The sequence below is a fragment of the Anser brachyrhynchus genome (genome assembly GCF_964034855.1).
Source record: "Anser brachyrhynchus genome assembly, chromosome: 11".
Taxonomy (NCBI): domain Eukaryota; kingdom Metazoa; phylum Chordata; class Aves; order Anseriformes; family Anatidae; genus Anser; species Anser brachyrhynchus.
In genome coordinates this window covers 7,523,296-7,536,444 of record NC_137706.1, presented here as the reverse complement: position 1 = coordinate 7,536,444, position 13,149 = coordinate 7,523,296, and the positions used below count along the sequence as shown (strand labels likewise).

The window sequence follows — 13,149 nt, the reverse complement described above, 5'->3', positions numbered from 1 at the left end:
GCAGATTTCAGTCGTCTTCTTCAAAACAAATATCTCCTTTATGCTGAGTCTGTTTCGTCTGTGGCAGTAATTTGTGAGTGAACTTCCTTGTCCTTCTCTCGACCCATGAACATTTTCCCCCCATCATATTTTCTCAGAATGTCCTTTTGAGGAGAGGGAGTAAGACAGCAGCATGGTGGTGCTTAGCTGCCCATCAGTGTTAAATCACCACACTCACCTCCCCTGAGGTAGGTTGCACAGCCTTCAGCAAGTCTGAGACAGCACTGGCTAATGTTCGAGCAGCTTTCAGGAGGTCCTCTCCACTTCCGACTTCATCATCCATGAGAGCAGCAAGCAGTTTTACACCTTTAGACATCTCAGTGAGGTTGGAGGAGATGGTTGTAATTGCACATCCCACAGCAGTATAGTCTGTGTCAACTGGGTCACCTGCAGAACAAATGTTTTTTCTGAGCAGAATGCTTCAGTGGTTAAAAGGGAAAATGAGGTAGCCACCACAGGCTACGCTCTGGTGAGAGATAACAGATACATTTAAGGATGGCCAAGAAATGTCTACTAAGTAATTTCAGTGTCATTTAAAAATTAAGGTCAGCTATCACTTTTCCAGTCTCCACATTTCTCTTCTAATAGAATTTCTCTTCATCCAATGCAATTTGCTGACAAGTCCACAGTTTGAGCTATTTTCCCAGTTTCAACCTTGAAAGAACCCAAGGTCACGTGGTATTAACCCCTTTAGGTCACTCACAGCTCCTTCAACCTGTAATTTGCCAAAGCAAAACCACTGTCAATAAACATCTGTAACCTCTAACAACTGTCAAACAATTAATGCTTTTCAGGGTAACCTTGCAGAGACTGCTTTGTTGAATAAGCAAGCTATACTTTTCATCAACAGTAGTAACTTTAATGTTAGAGATGATAAATTGAATATAAGAAAATTGTGTTGAGAGGGACATAAAGCTTCTTTTGCATGCCAATGCACTCAACTATTTTGACTATTTTGAAGAAAATTTCTCCCCAGCCCCCTCATAATCTGTCCCTATGATACCTGAATTAGACTGATAAATAATTAGGAAACTGCAAGAAAGTCCTTCCTTTTGAAATTTACCTGCCGTAAGGTTAACAACAGATGCAGTTCCTGCAGTGATAGCATCAACCTGAGAGTGTATTTCATGTTTTGATTCATCAACCTTGTTCTGAACCCATACTCTTGATGCCTAAAGAGCAACAACAAAAACAAGAATGAAGGACTGCAGCAAGGTTCTGTAAGACGAAATCCTGTATTAATCTCTCGTTCCTTCATCAATCTTTTAAAATGAAACAGAGGACAACTACTAAGCCTTTAAAGAGAAAAAAATAAAGCAAACATTCTCTTTTGCTGAGTCTCTCACTACAGAATTGCTGTTAGTCCAACAGCTGCCCTTTTAAGGTGAATACCATAACCAGTGCATCATCAAGGATGATGATTCTTGACTGACAGTCCCGCATGAACAGTAGTTTATTGATCTGTCCTTCTACCTCAGCCTGGATCAGATGCGACAGAATCATATTTTGTTCTTTTTTCATTTGTTCATATTTTTCAGGTGTCTGGGAGACAGTCACTCTCATCACAAATATTGCTTACAGTTTGCTTTTACTTGTACATACGCACATGAAATAAATAGAATTATGGACACAGTTATGCAAGGAAGTTTGCTGTAACTAATCTCAGAAGATTGATGAAAGTGAGATGGAGCAGCGTATATGAATTCCTTACAGCAAGCACAAACATTGTTTTTTTAATCTAATTTAGGAAGCTTTACGGATACCACTTCACCTCCAGGGACAATTATTAAACTGATCTGCAAACACCCCAAAATATTAAGATTCATTTCTATGGGGACTAGAAAAACTCACCATGTCCTGCCCTAGAGGTGGAAGGTTATCAACTTCACTGAGGTCGGCTTGCGCTTGTTGAACAGCATGCATGCTCGTGTTAATAGTTCCCATCAAGGCCTGCTGAGCTGAGGTCTGAAAGTCAGAACAAGGAAACGGCTGTGTGTTGTGTTCCAGATGGCAATTCCAGCAGGTGTTGTTACTTAGGCATTAAAAGATGGTGAGTGACAACAATTACACCCGGCCATTTCAGACAGCTAGCATTTCCTTCATGCAGTCAGGAAAGCAGCTTAAGCTCACTGAAACTCCTCTCTCATAGTCTTGATTCTGCCCAAGCCACTTTACACTCCTCTATACTTACACACGTGTAAGATGTTGAACATTCACAGATCAAACAGTGCCCAACAGACACTCACAAATCACCGAGCTGTCTTACTGACTTGCAACCTGCATACTGAACTGTACAGGACTGACTTCCTGGAACAGCCTACAAATGTTACGAAGAAAAATTCTAAAACTAAATTACCATCAATATGCATAAGCTAATGAAAAATTGAAGAGTTTTAAGTGAGACAGGAGAGCCATCTCCATAGAGCGCCCATGGCAAGGTCTTGGCAGGGAAAGCTACAGGGGTGGCCTCTGAGTTCAAGGCCAGGGGCTGCCCTGTGCTGAGTGCAGATGGTTCCAGCTGACTCCACAATGGACCTACTACAGGACACAGCTGAGCCCAGCAAACAAGCTGGAGGTGCTTCTGGGAGTGCACAGTTTAGAAAGAGCACGTGGACTCCTCACCACATGGCAGTGAAGGCTAGGAGGGAGAAGTGCAACAACCCTGCAAACACCAGTGCCAGAAGAAGGATGGGAAGGTGCTGGAGCAGAGGTTCCTCTGCAGCCTGCGGGAGAGACCATGCCAGAGCAGATATCCGACAATGCAGCAAGTGGACATTCCCTGAAGGAATCTACAGCCTGTGGAGAGCCCACAATGGAGCAGGGTCTCCCTCCAGGAACTGCAGGCCCATGGAGGTCCCACGCTGGAGCACCTAGCTTTAGCTGATCCCACCTTTAGCTGGAGCTGAAGGACTGCAGCCCATGGGGGAAAACCCATGCTGTATCAGGGGAAAAGTGTGAGAAAGAAGCAGCAGCAGAGAGGAATTACTATGGAGTGACCACTTGTGGGTGGGAGGAGGAGGTAGAGTAGTCAGGAATGAAGAAATGAAGTTGAGTTTGTGGGGAAAAAAAGGAGGTATCAGTGTGGTAAAGGTGTTTTAGTTTTTGGTCTTCGTTTCTTACCATCCAACTCTATTTTAACCAGTATTAAATTAATTTTCACCAAGTAAAGTCCATTTTGCTCATGATGGTAAATTGTTATCTCCATGCTTTTATCTCAACCCACATTGAAATAAAAAGCTTTGTCTTATTTTCTCCTCCTGTCTGGTTGAGGAGGGGTAATCAAAGAATCTGGCAGCCACTAAAGTCAACCCACTAGACATACCACACTTCTAGTGATATTTCATGAGCTTAAGCACTGAGTATACTCTCTATAGCCCATTTAGGCCTTTTGGTAGTGTTAAATTTAAATGAGAAAACTCAGCACCAGGTTTAAGCCGTCTAGAAACATCTAAATTGTAGACTAGTGACAAGCTAAAAATGAGCTTTTTCCCTAAAATTGCTTACTTTTGCCAATCTTCAACATGCTTTTTTTCCCCTAACCCTTGAATACTGGTTTAACTACTTAGAAGCAAAGGAAAGGGTGGAAGAGCTGTTGTTAAGACAAATGAGCAAGTCATTGAAAATGTGATAACCTAAGTATTTCAGCTCAAAAAGTGTTCAGTAAGACAGCCAGGACACCACACTCTACACTTAGCAACATGGAAAACATCCTGTTTCTGACAACTTGCAGCACCAATAAGTTTCAAATGCTATTACAAAACAAGGAGGTTCCTCACAAGCGGGGGCATATGTCCTCTGTGCATCTGACCAATGGTGACCTGTTGCTGGGGAGAAGGCATGATGCCGATGTTGAAAGTTTCTGGGCCACTGGACCCTGAACGCATAACAGCTGGTAGTGCCACAGAGCCATGCTCTACCTTCCCTGTTCGGTTGAACTGCTGCTGCAAGATGGTGGACCTAAAAAAAAATATATTTTTTATATGTATATATAATAAAATAGAAAAATGCAATACAAAACTAGTCATCTCCTGCAAGTCCTGCCAGATGTTCTTCCTTTAGGATTTTAAACTGCATTTCATAATATTTGGAGAAGCTGGAGAAATTTTAACAGTCTTTTCTACCAAGCATTTTCTAACATTCTAGAGAAAATGTACGTGCCACTTTTGACAGATCAAATATTAATAGCACTAACAAGCAGGCAGCAAGGAAAGAAGGTACAGTTTTGGTATATGTGGTACAATAGATTTACCCCTCTAACATGCCTTACAGACCGAACAGGGTTTATGGCATAACAGGCTGCTTTGTTTCAACTGTGATATAGGCTGATGAATAGAAAATAGAAGCATCAACCCTCTGAAGATATTTTTTACAAGCAAGCCCGATGTTTGGGATAAAAACTAAATTTTTTTTCTCTCCTCTTTATACACATATACACACAAAATGCTTGCTAATAATCTGGAAGCCTGTAATATTACAGATTGGGAGGTAGGATGCTTTCAAGAATAATGAAGTCATTGTCATCCATAGTCACTATCTCCTTTGCCAGATGTAACACTCTTATTTAAATAGGATTCCAGCTTTAACAGCTAGAGGTATTGACAGGACTTCTAGCTTTAGCAGCAGCAATCTGCTGGAGAAAAAAGTAGTTTTAATTATGGAGAATCTTGTAATCATTTATTACAATCTTTGGGCTTCGCTGCACAGCACTTAACTAATACAGTATATTCTGGAAGTAACTTGGAAAGGGCAATGTTGAAAGCAAACATCTGAACATGCGTGTCTCATCAATAGTTGAAATTTCACATGAGGCCAAATGAAGTATCTAACCAGTTCGTATCCACTGAACCACATGTTGAACAATAAATCAGACTTTTACATATATAATGCAGACGCTGTCATCCTTAAAGTACAAACACGAGACTTGAGGGGCTCATTACAGCTTAAAATATCAAACCTGCTTCTATTTCTTCACAGCAAGGAAAGACTGAATATTTGTTTCCAAGAGTATGTCCATCTCTGCAGTTGTACTTTTTGCTATGTTCAATTACTTTCCCATCAGAACCATCGCCTGACCTACTAGAGCCAAAACCTTACCTTGAACCACACCACACATCTGACTGGTTTGTCTAAAGTGGTTTGGTGTAATAAGCCAGTTCTGTTAATGACACAGTGTACAATTAAACTGCCAGGAGTCAAATTCTGCAGGAAACCATGGACCTAGAAAGACAAGTAACTAAGATCTTGCAAATCCTAGGTGTTTGTATGAAGATCAAAAAACTAATACAATATTTTCAGCTCTTTTTTTTTTTTTTTTTCATCTTATTGACTTACAGCCTGAACTCCATTGTTGAAGAGTCAAGTTACCACAAATTGGTACCACTGCTGGTTGCCCTAACCAGCACTCTTAAGACAGAAAAGCCTGCTCTGCAATCCTAGGATGAAGCTGGAAGTCTACAGAACTGTCTCTTGAGATAGTGCTTCCTTCTGTTAAACTACCCTGTAGAAAATCATTTTTAAAAAGTAATAACTAGACTTTTTATAGTTATTACTATATTTAATAATAACCATACTTTGAGGGATGAAGAAACTGCCATAGCTAAAAGGTAACTTAAATAAAAAGCATTTCCACTCACTTCTTTGGTGAAACAGATTCTTCCAACATTGTTGATTCCTCATCGCCTTCAAGACCAAATCTATCTTTACTTTGTTTCTAGAGAAAAAACAAACAAAGTTGAATATCTGGCTTTTTGCTTTCTCTCCAGCATTTTCTTGCCATTTATCAGAAATCTAGTCAAAAAAGTCTTGTCCAGTACTCAACACCATGGCTACTTTTTTTTTCTTTTTTTTTTTTTTTTGGGGGGGGGGGGGCGGGGGGGGGATGTTTTTGGCAGAGTGTAACAATATAGTCTCATCTGTGGAAGAGGAGCTGTTGCTCTTCAGCATCTAACAGACCAAGTTCTATGCCTTGGAAAATTCAGTGCATAAAAGAAGAAAGCCTATCACAACTGGCAATGAAAGCAAACTTGAGGCTTTTTTTGAACAAACGGGTATAAATAAAGTGCTGAGATTAACGTCTTTACCTCTCAGAAAAGAACACTCTGGAGACAGTGATATGCAACAACAGCAAACTACAGCACAGACAGGACACGTGCCAACCACTAAAACCCCCTACTCTTCTGACTCAGGAACAGCAGACTAACTCAGCCAACTAGAACTCAGCTACAAGCCATCTTTAGCATCCTAAAATGTCACTATAAGGTACTACCTACCTTTAGGAAATACATATCCATAAGAAAGAGAGTATGTTTAACATGGTACCAAGCCCTTTTACCATATATTTCATATATCTGGACAGTCTGTGCATCTGCCTTTGAGACTTTTTTTTTTTTTTTTATAATGACATAAAGGAGGCAAATGTACACAAGGGAACTACAATGAGAAAAAAACAGGAAACTACAAGCAGTTATAAAAGCAGAGCCTTGTAAAAGCAGTCCATTGCCTCCAGTGACCAAGTGCAGTTTGCTTTCCACCTTGTTACGTGACTTGAATACTCAGCAGACAACAAGAGGGAAACACCCACTATGATCTTAGGTACATTTAACAGGAACTTTTCATGCATGTCCATACATACACGTACCCCAGCTTTCTCTGCACAAGTCCTTACCGTAATAATTTGAGTTTAAGCATGACCCATTTATTTCTAGTTAAGATCGTGTCTTACTTCCAGATTAGTGTGAAGTAAAAAGTAAATAAAAAAACAAGTAAAAGCTACTCAGGTTCAGGATTCCCTGTCAACTGTTTAACAACTTATTACTAAAACTGCAGGACTGCAGGACAAGAGTTTGTGTCTTTTTTTTCATTTTTTTTGGTGCATGGGTGTGCGCTTTTTTAATCTAATACTTTAATAATACTTTAGCAGGGGAAAAAATGTATCCCTAATCCACACCAGAGCAAATGAGTTGAAATAGTCCAAAACACATCAAAAATAACATTAAGCAACTGAGAGGGATGACCCATACTTTGAGTCATGCATCAATGAGCAAAGTTGAGCTCAACAACCGGAAACTGTGTGCTTTTCACATGCATCATGAAGCATCATGGGTGTTTATTACTTAACCTGTTCGTATTTCATCCATTTTACAATCTGCTGACACAACCAGTTTAAAAGAAGAAATCGAACGGAAAGGGGTGGAAATACGCACATCTATACTATCAAGGTGGAAAAGCTGCTTTTGTTTTGAATTAGAAAGCAAAGCTAATTGTGAAGCTTGAGAGCTAGAATCAAGTTTTAAACCATCTATAGAAGGCTGTCATTTCTTTAACACATTAAGTGAGATCAACAGCCTCAGAGAAAAAGGCAAGTACTTTGATGAATTCTGGCAATCCTCTTCAACCTCTGATTTCACAACAGTTGATGTTACACCCCACACTGTTTGCATGAACAAAGGCCAAAAATTCTCCTGAGCTGCTTAGCTTTCTGTCTTTCTTTAATAGTAAAGATCTGTTAGAGCAAATTATTGAGATTCAAACAAACTGCATCAAGTATAATCTTGTCAAGAAGCAAAAAGTGCTATTTGAAAAACTTGGCTTTTGTACACAACATGCTCAGAATAAAATCTTTCAGCTTCATATTTGTTGGCAAAATAGGTCTTTTTTGCTGTTGTGTTCATTTACTTTTAAATATTTTTTTCTGCAGGTGCTTATCAGCCTCTACTCTCTTAATATTTTGCTAAAAAGCGTTTCTAATAGTCTGGCGCCTTTACAAACACCAATTTCCTCCCTCTCTCTCTGCAGAAGTGAAATATAAATCTTTGCTTTACTGACCACAGTATTTATTAAGCAATATGCCAAAAATTACTTTTTTCTTTACTTTTGCCAAAATACCACCTTGGCTTTGATGCAGTGTATGCAGCAGACAGAAGACAACTACTACATAGTCTTTAACGTAGTTTTGAAGGCTGCTACCATGTGATCATTTCCTCCCATCTAACTCACCATTTTGATCCATAGCTTAAAGCCCACAGTTGAAAAGACAACTTTTGTCTGTTCTATGGATATACACTCATAACCAGCTGTTCATCTTCCAGATGGACAAGCAAAGCCCAAGCATTCTGTATTGAGCCTAACTACTGTAGTTAACAGCCTTGATATTTTTCAGAAACAATCACTGAGGTTGAACTGAAAGAGCTTACGATACTTAAAAGTAAATAACATCAAGACACTAGATAATACTGACTTTATGAGAGGAAAAAACTGCAGCTTGCACATATTCAAGCTTTTGCACTGCTGTACAGTCATTTTACTGCATTTTTACTAGATGTCATCCCAATATTATACCTTCTTCAGGATGATATCAATATAACCTGCAATTAACTGAGAGATCTGCTCTCCTTCAGTGGTCTGTACTGAGTAATAGCTTTCCTGATATTCACCAAAATCCTGAAAGAAAAAAAAAAAAGAAAAATTAACTCTTGGCAAATGAAAGATAAACAAGCAGCGTCAAATGTGGGATTAATTCTCATTTTAAAGTTGTTTGTATAGGCATATTTTTTTATATCCAACAATAATTGAAACTACTCCAAGATTCTAAACCACAGTATATAGGGGGGTAAGGAAGGAGAGAGGAAGGATACTTTTTATGTCTGCTTCACAGAAGAATCACAAACTGAAATACCAGAGGACCAACAAATATTTAGTCTGACTTCATCAAACTTAGTCACCAAATAATGGAGAAAATTCTAAAGAATTGTATTCTAAAGCATAATCAACTATATCAATGGAAATTAAATGCATATTATTAAAGTGAATATCAGCTGCTAGTCGCTGCCTCTTACTCTAGCACATTAAACAACCTTTTTTATATCCAGGATACTCTTTTTGCAGTGGATTCCTACGGATCAATTAACAACACACATCATATTCATGAGAGTTCTTTAAATTCATAATTATCAAATGTTTTCATGACAATATAACTTTGCTTATGTTCATATCCTGCGAGTCACAACTTGCATTTTGAATGAAACCCTGTGATTGATTAAGCAGGTTTTAATGGTATTTTTCATAACTGCACCAGTTCCAAGGTATATAAGGGATTTAAACACTGCTTTTGGGAAAATGGTCTGTCTAGAAACATCAGAATACAGACTGACCGTAGACACCAAGATAAGCCAATTTAACACTTTAGGACTTCGCAGCTCTACTTAATTCTAGAGAATTCCAGATAGAAGAGGTTGTATTAAAAAAAAGGGTGAGACTACAAGTCCATCTTCCTTTCTCCACATCACATGGATTCCTCTTCCTTCTCAAGATGTACAGAAAGATTACCAGAGTAAAGCTTTTAGGTGAGGCAGCCCAGCGTTTCACAGTTGTCAGTGGCCATTCTTGTAACACTTCCTTGGTCTTCTCATCCACACGCATCACTGAGTCTTTGGTGACCCCCAGTAAGCGAGGAACCAGCTTGTTTTTGCCTTTCATTTTTTCCTGTAACGGGGTGTGAAAGTTTGTTTTTCATTAAAGCGCAGCATGCCAGAGGAGAAAGGGGAAAAAAAGTCATGATACACTGAAAAAGGGTAAAAATAGCATGCAGATGAGGACAATTTAAGCCTCAAGGCTCAGTTTTTCTGGTCATATCAAGTCATTTTCAAGCAATGCATTAACATCAAGTTTTTGTCTTTACATGATTTTTACTAAGCAGTTCATAAGACGCTCCCTTTTCTCCCTCCCCCAGCAAATAGGAGCATTTTAGGGAAAGAATTGTTGGAAGTAACTTTAAAAAACAAAAACACAAGAAGACAGTCTTTCCAGAGACAAGCCTTTAAAGTAACACCATATTAGAGAAGCAGAACAGGAAATTGGCATCAGAAGGACTGAAAACTTGCCATCAATTTTTGCACTCAGACTCACCACTTCTCCAAAAAATTTCTGGAGAGGGAAAAAAAGAAAAGAAAGGACTGTTGGGGTTCACTTGGGCTGTAAATTAAGCAAGATCAGCCATAATTTGTCCCGTATTCTGGATTTGAAATTTTAGTTACTTTCAATCCACAAGAGCAGTCTAATCAAGGGGTAAGGAGAGGGTCAGTCTGCATGCTGTGAACTGCTCTGTCATAATTTGTTGGGCATTCCACCTCTTCATTTTTCTAAGGTTGCAGAGCACAAGCCCAAACTACTAATCTGCTACATAAACTATCATAAATAGAAATGAATCCACATCTCCCATTTCCCTCAATTTATGTAGACTGTAACGAATCAGTTCCTAGTTACAGTTGGCCATTTGATAGGCTTCAAAACAGACCAATTTGTCCTTTCAAACCAAGTTTCATGACAAAGTTAATTGTTTCAGTTACTGCTTGCTTTAAGTTATGACCAAAAAAAGCAAGATATTAATGAAAAATATAAAGATAGCCACGTTACTTTTTACCATACATGTTGCCTAGATTGTGTTAACAAATCCCTCCAAATTAATGGTTCTAAACATACATGCTTTTTAGTTTTAACATTTTAGTTACTGAACATGGCACACCATAACTTTAGTATAGTTTCCGAGATGAAACTTAATATATTAGCTGACAAAGTCAAGTTGAAATGTTTATTGCTTATGGTGCTTTATCTTATTCCAATTGTTTGCATTTTAAGGATTTACGCCCACAGCAAAATTTTTTTAAAAAAGTTTTCCAGAATATTTAGCTTTGTATTCCTAAATAACTGGATTAGAAGCTCCATAATTCAGATGTAGTAATGACAACTAATAAGCTTTTTTGTAATTCTTTATTACACTAATTTAATGATTGATACTATTTCAAGATGTCTATGAGCTACATACATTCTGTACAGTTGACACGAGCCTGTAACACTGAAAATAAATGTAGCTTCAGATGAAGTTGAAAACGTTTTTCTCAGTCAGGATGCTAGCTCAACAGCTCCTTTAGAGAGCTGAGACTGCTTTCTTCATTAAAGATGCTAATAAAACATTTTCCCTTAAAAGAAGGAAAAATAAAAGGTAATTATTTCAAAGGCTACTGTATGAATAGTATTAAGCTCTGCATGTTTTTTTCCTTTTGTTTTCACCTATCTGCTTCACTAGAATTTCTCAGTGACTAAGTACTTTAGGAAAAGGCAACCTATTGATAAACAAAATTCAGAACTGTAACTGTGGCAAACTAAAAAACTTTGCCAAAATTTAGCCTTCTTTTAATTATGTGGTAACTAAATACTGAGGCACTAGTGCTTCAGTCCAGTTTTCGCAGCAGAACATCAGTATCTTGGTATCAAATTGTTTCAGCGCCTTTAGATCACAGCCTTATGGTAAGGATTAAGAGAAATTAATCATGCAACTGATGAAGTTCTAGGTCAGATGCTGGCTTCAGCATGCAATTCATATTATCATTAAACTTTGAACAGAAGCAGCTTCAGAGCTTTTTTGTGAATGTTTTTATGAAGAAAGTACTTCGATGGTAATCAAAATTAAAAAAGAGAAGTGTCAATTTAAAGAAGTCAAATCAAGACTAAACTGTCTTTCTGGAATTCAGCATGAAAAGTATCAAAACTCAGATCACAATTCTCTCTTAGGTAGTCATTTCAACTGTTTTTCCTCCAGATGTTGCTTTCAGAAAAAAAAGCTTAAAAACAACTCTGACCTTTGATTAGTGGAAAACCTGTGGTAATACATAACCAACCATACAATATGGTCAGCAAGATCTGCATTACCTTAACAAGAAAAAAGGACACTCCATAGGTCCGCAGGGAGCGGGCTAACTTCACGTATTTCACTTTGGCTTCTATTTCAGTCATCTCACCACAGTTTTTGTGCTCCTGTAATGAGAGTTCAGTATCACTTAGACAGAAATAATACTCTTTCTGGAAACAAACAAAAATGGGGTGTTAGCTTTTCTCTGTTTAAGAATGTTTAGTTAATAATCATTCCAATTAAGACATTTGAAACAATACTGTGTAGAAATGTTAGTATGACTATATCCCTTAATTCCTCATCAAAAAATATAAACAACATGTGCAAATGAAACATTTTTCTTTGACCATCATCCATCTATTTGTGCCTCAGTCAAGCAGATTTAAACCATTTATGAAACAGTTTTAAATTATTGGTATTGCTGCTATGTGACACCATTATGTTTCACACAGTCAATGTCTACTTACTTGACTTAAATCATTTAAAACTCTCAGCACACACAATTTTTTCCAGGAAAAGAATATTTCTGCTTTGTACCCTAAACCTCCAACTCACTAAAGCCTCATGCTTTGTAATTGACCATTTGTCATCTCTTAAATGGATTTCCTGTAGCTTATTTATTTATTCATTTTGCCAGTTGCACCTTTATCCACATTTTTGCCATAAGCTGAAAAGAATTCTACAGGTGAGAAAGGAGCAATTATTTTTTTCTAGTAGTTCATTCTGAAATGTTCATCTAGGTGTATTAAAACTCCATTTTTATTATTTGAACAATTTACTCATTAGTAAATTTTCATACCTCTAACTAATGAGAATTACAAATACTACCTATTCAAACTTCATTTCAACATCTGCTCTCCTACTCTGCTGAAAACCCTGTCCTGAAGTCCTCCTGTTTAAATACTGTCTGTGGGTTTCTGTAGCACCCCTTATCTTCTCTTCACCATTGTCTTGTGAACTGCTGGTTACCACCTCCTTCGTGCTAATTAATGGCAGCAGGGGGAGCACCAGTAACATGGGAAACACTTGCCTACTCCAGTTCACTCTTGTCAACACTCCACAGAGGAGCACTGGGAGAAGCAAGTGCAACTCCAAAAACCTTTTTGCATCCCAAGGACACAGACTAATCAGACCTCTCAAATTCAGTACAGAACAGAGTCAGGATCGCTGAAGAGCAAGAAGCCCGAACAGTCATTGCAGATGGAATATTTGGAGAAAGTCAGCTACCAAACTCAAGATGTAAGTTTTTCAAAGCATCAATTTGCATATTCTGCCTTGCTGTTGTGTTATCCCCCATCATCTAGAGCCCTCAGTGATTAACTTCTCATCCATGCACTGAAGTATGTCAGGAACTGAAACTACTCAGATCACATTTGACGTAGGCAAATCATTTGCTATGAATCCCACAATGAATGAATCTTTTTTTG

General features: G+C 38.1%; 1 protein-coding gene across 6 annotated transcripts in view; it reads right to left on the bottom strand.

The window, feature by feature from the left end:
• The window catches only part of TLN2 (talin 2), a 228,742-nt gene that overhangs the window by 130,812 nt on the left and 84,781 nt on the right, over positions 1-13,149 (bottom strand). For 5 of the 6 annotated variants that reach the window (XR_013956084.1, XM_080607980.1, XM_080607979.1 and 2 more), the window contains 8 exons: positions 11,743-11,847; positions 9,364-9,519; positions 8,377-8,478; positions 5,673-5,749; positions 3,816-3,996; positions 1,891-2,004; positions 1,103-1,211; positions 218-426 (listed from right to left, as the gene is read on the bottom strand). Coding sequence is in view for 5 of the 6 variants with exons in the window: in XM_080607980.1 (XP_080464106.1) it covers positions 218-426; positions 1,103-1,211; positions 1,891-2,004; positions 3,816-3,996; positions 5,673-5,749; positions 8,377-8,478; positions 9,364-9,519; positions 11,743-11,847 (1,053 nt within the window). In the remaining variant the exon portion in view is untranslated. Of the gene's footprint in view, positions 1-217; positions 427-1,102; positions 1,212-1,890; positions 2,005-3,815; positions 3,997-5,672; positions 5,750-8,376; positions 8,479-9,363; positions 9,520-10,858; positions 11,648-11,742; positions 11,848-13,149 lie in introns of those variants that run through there. The other variant, XM_080607982.1, reaches the window with a different exon arrangement.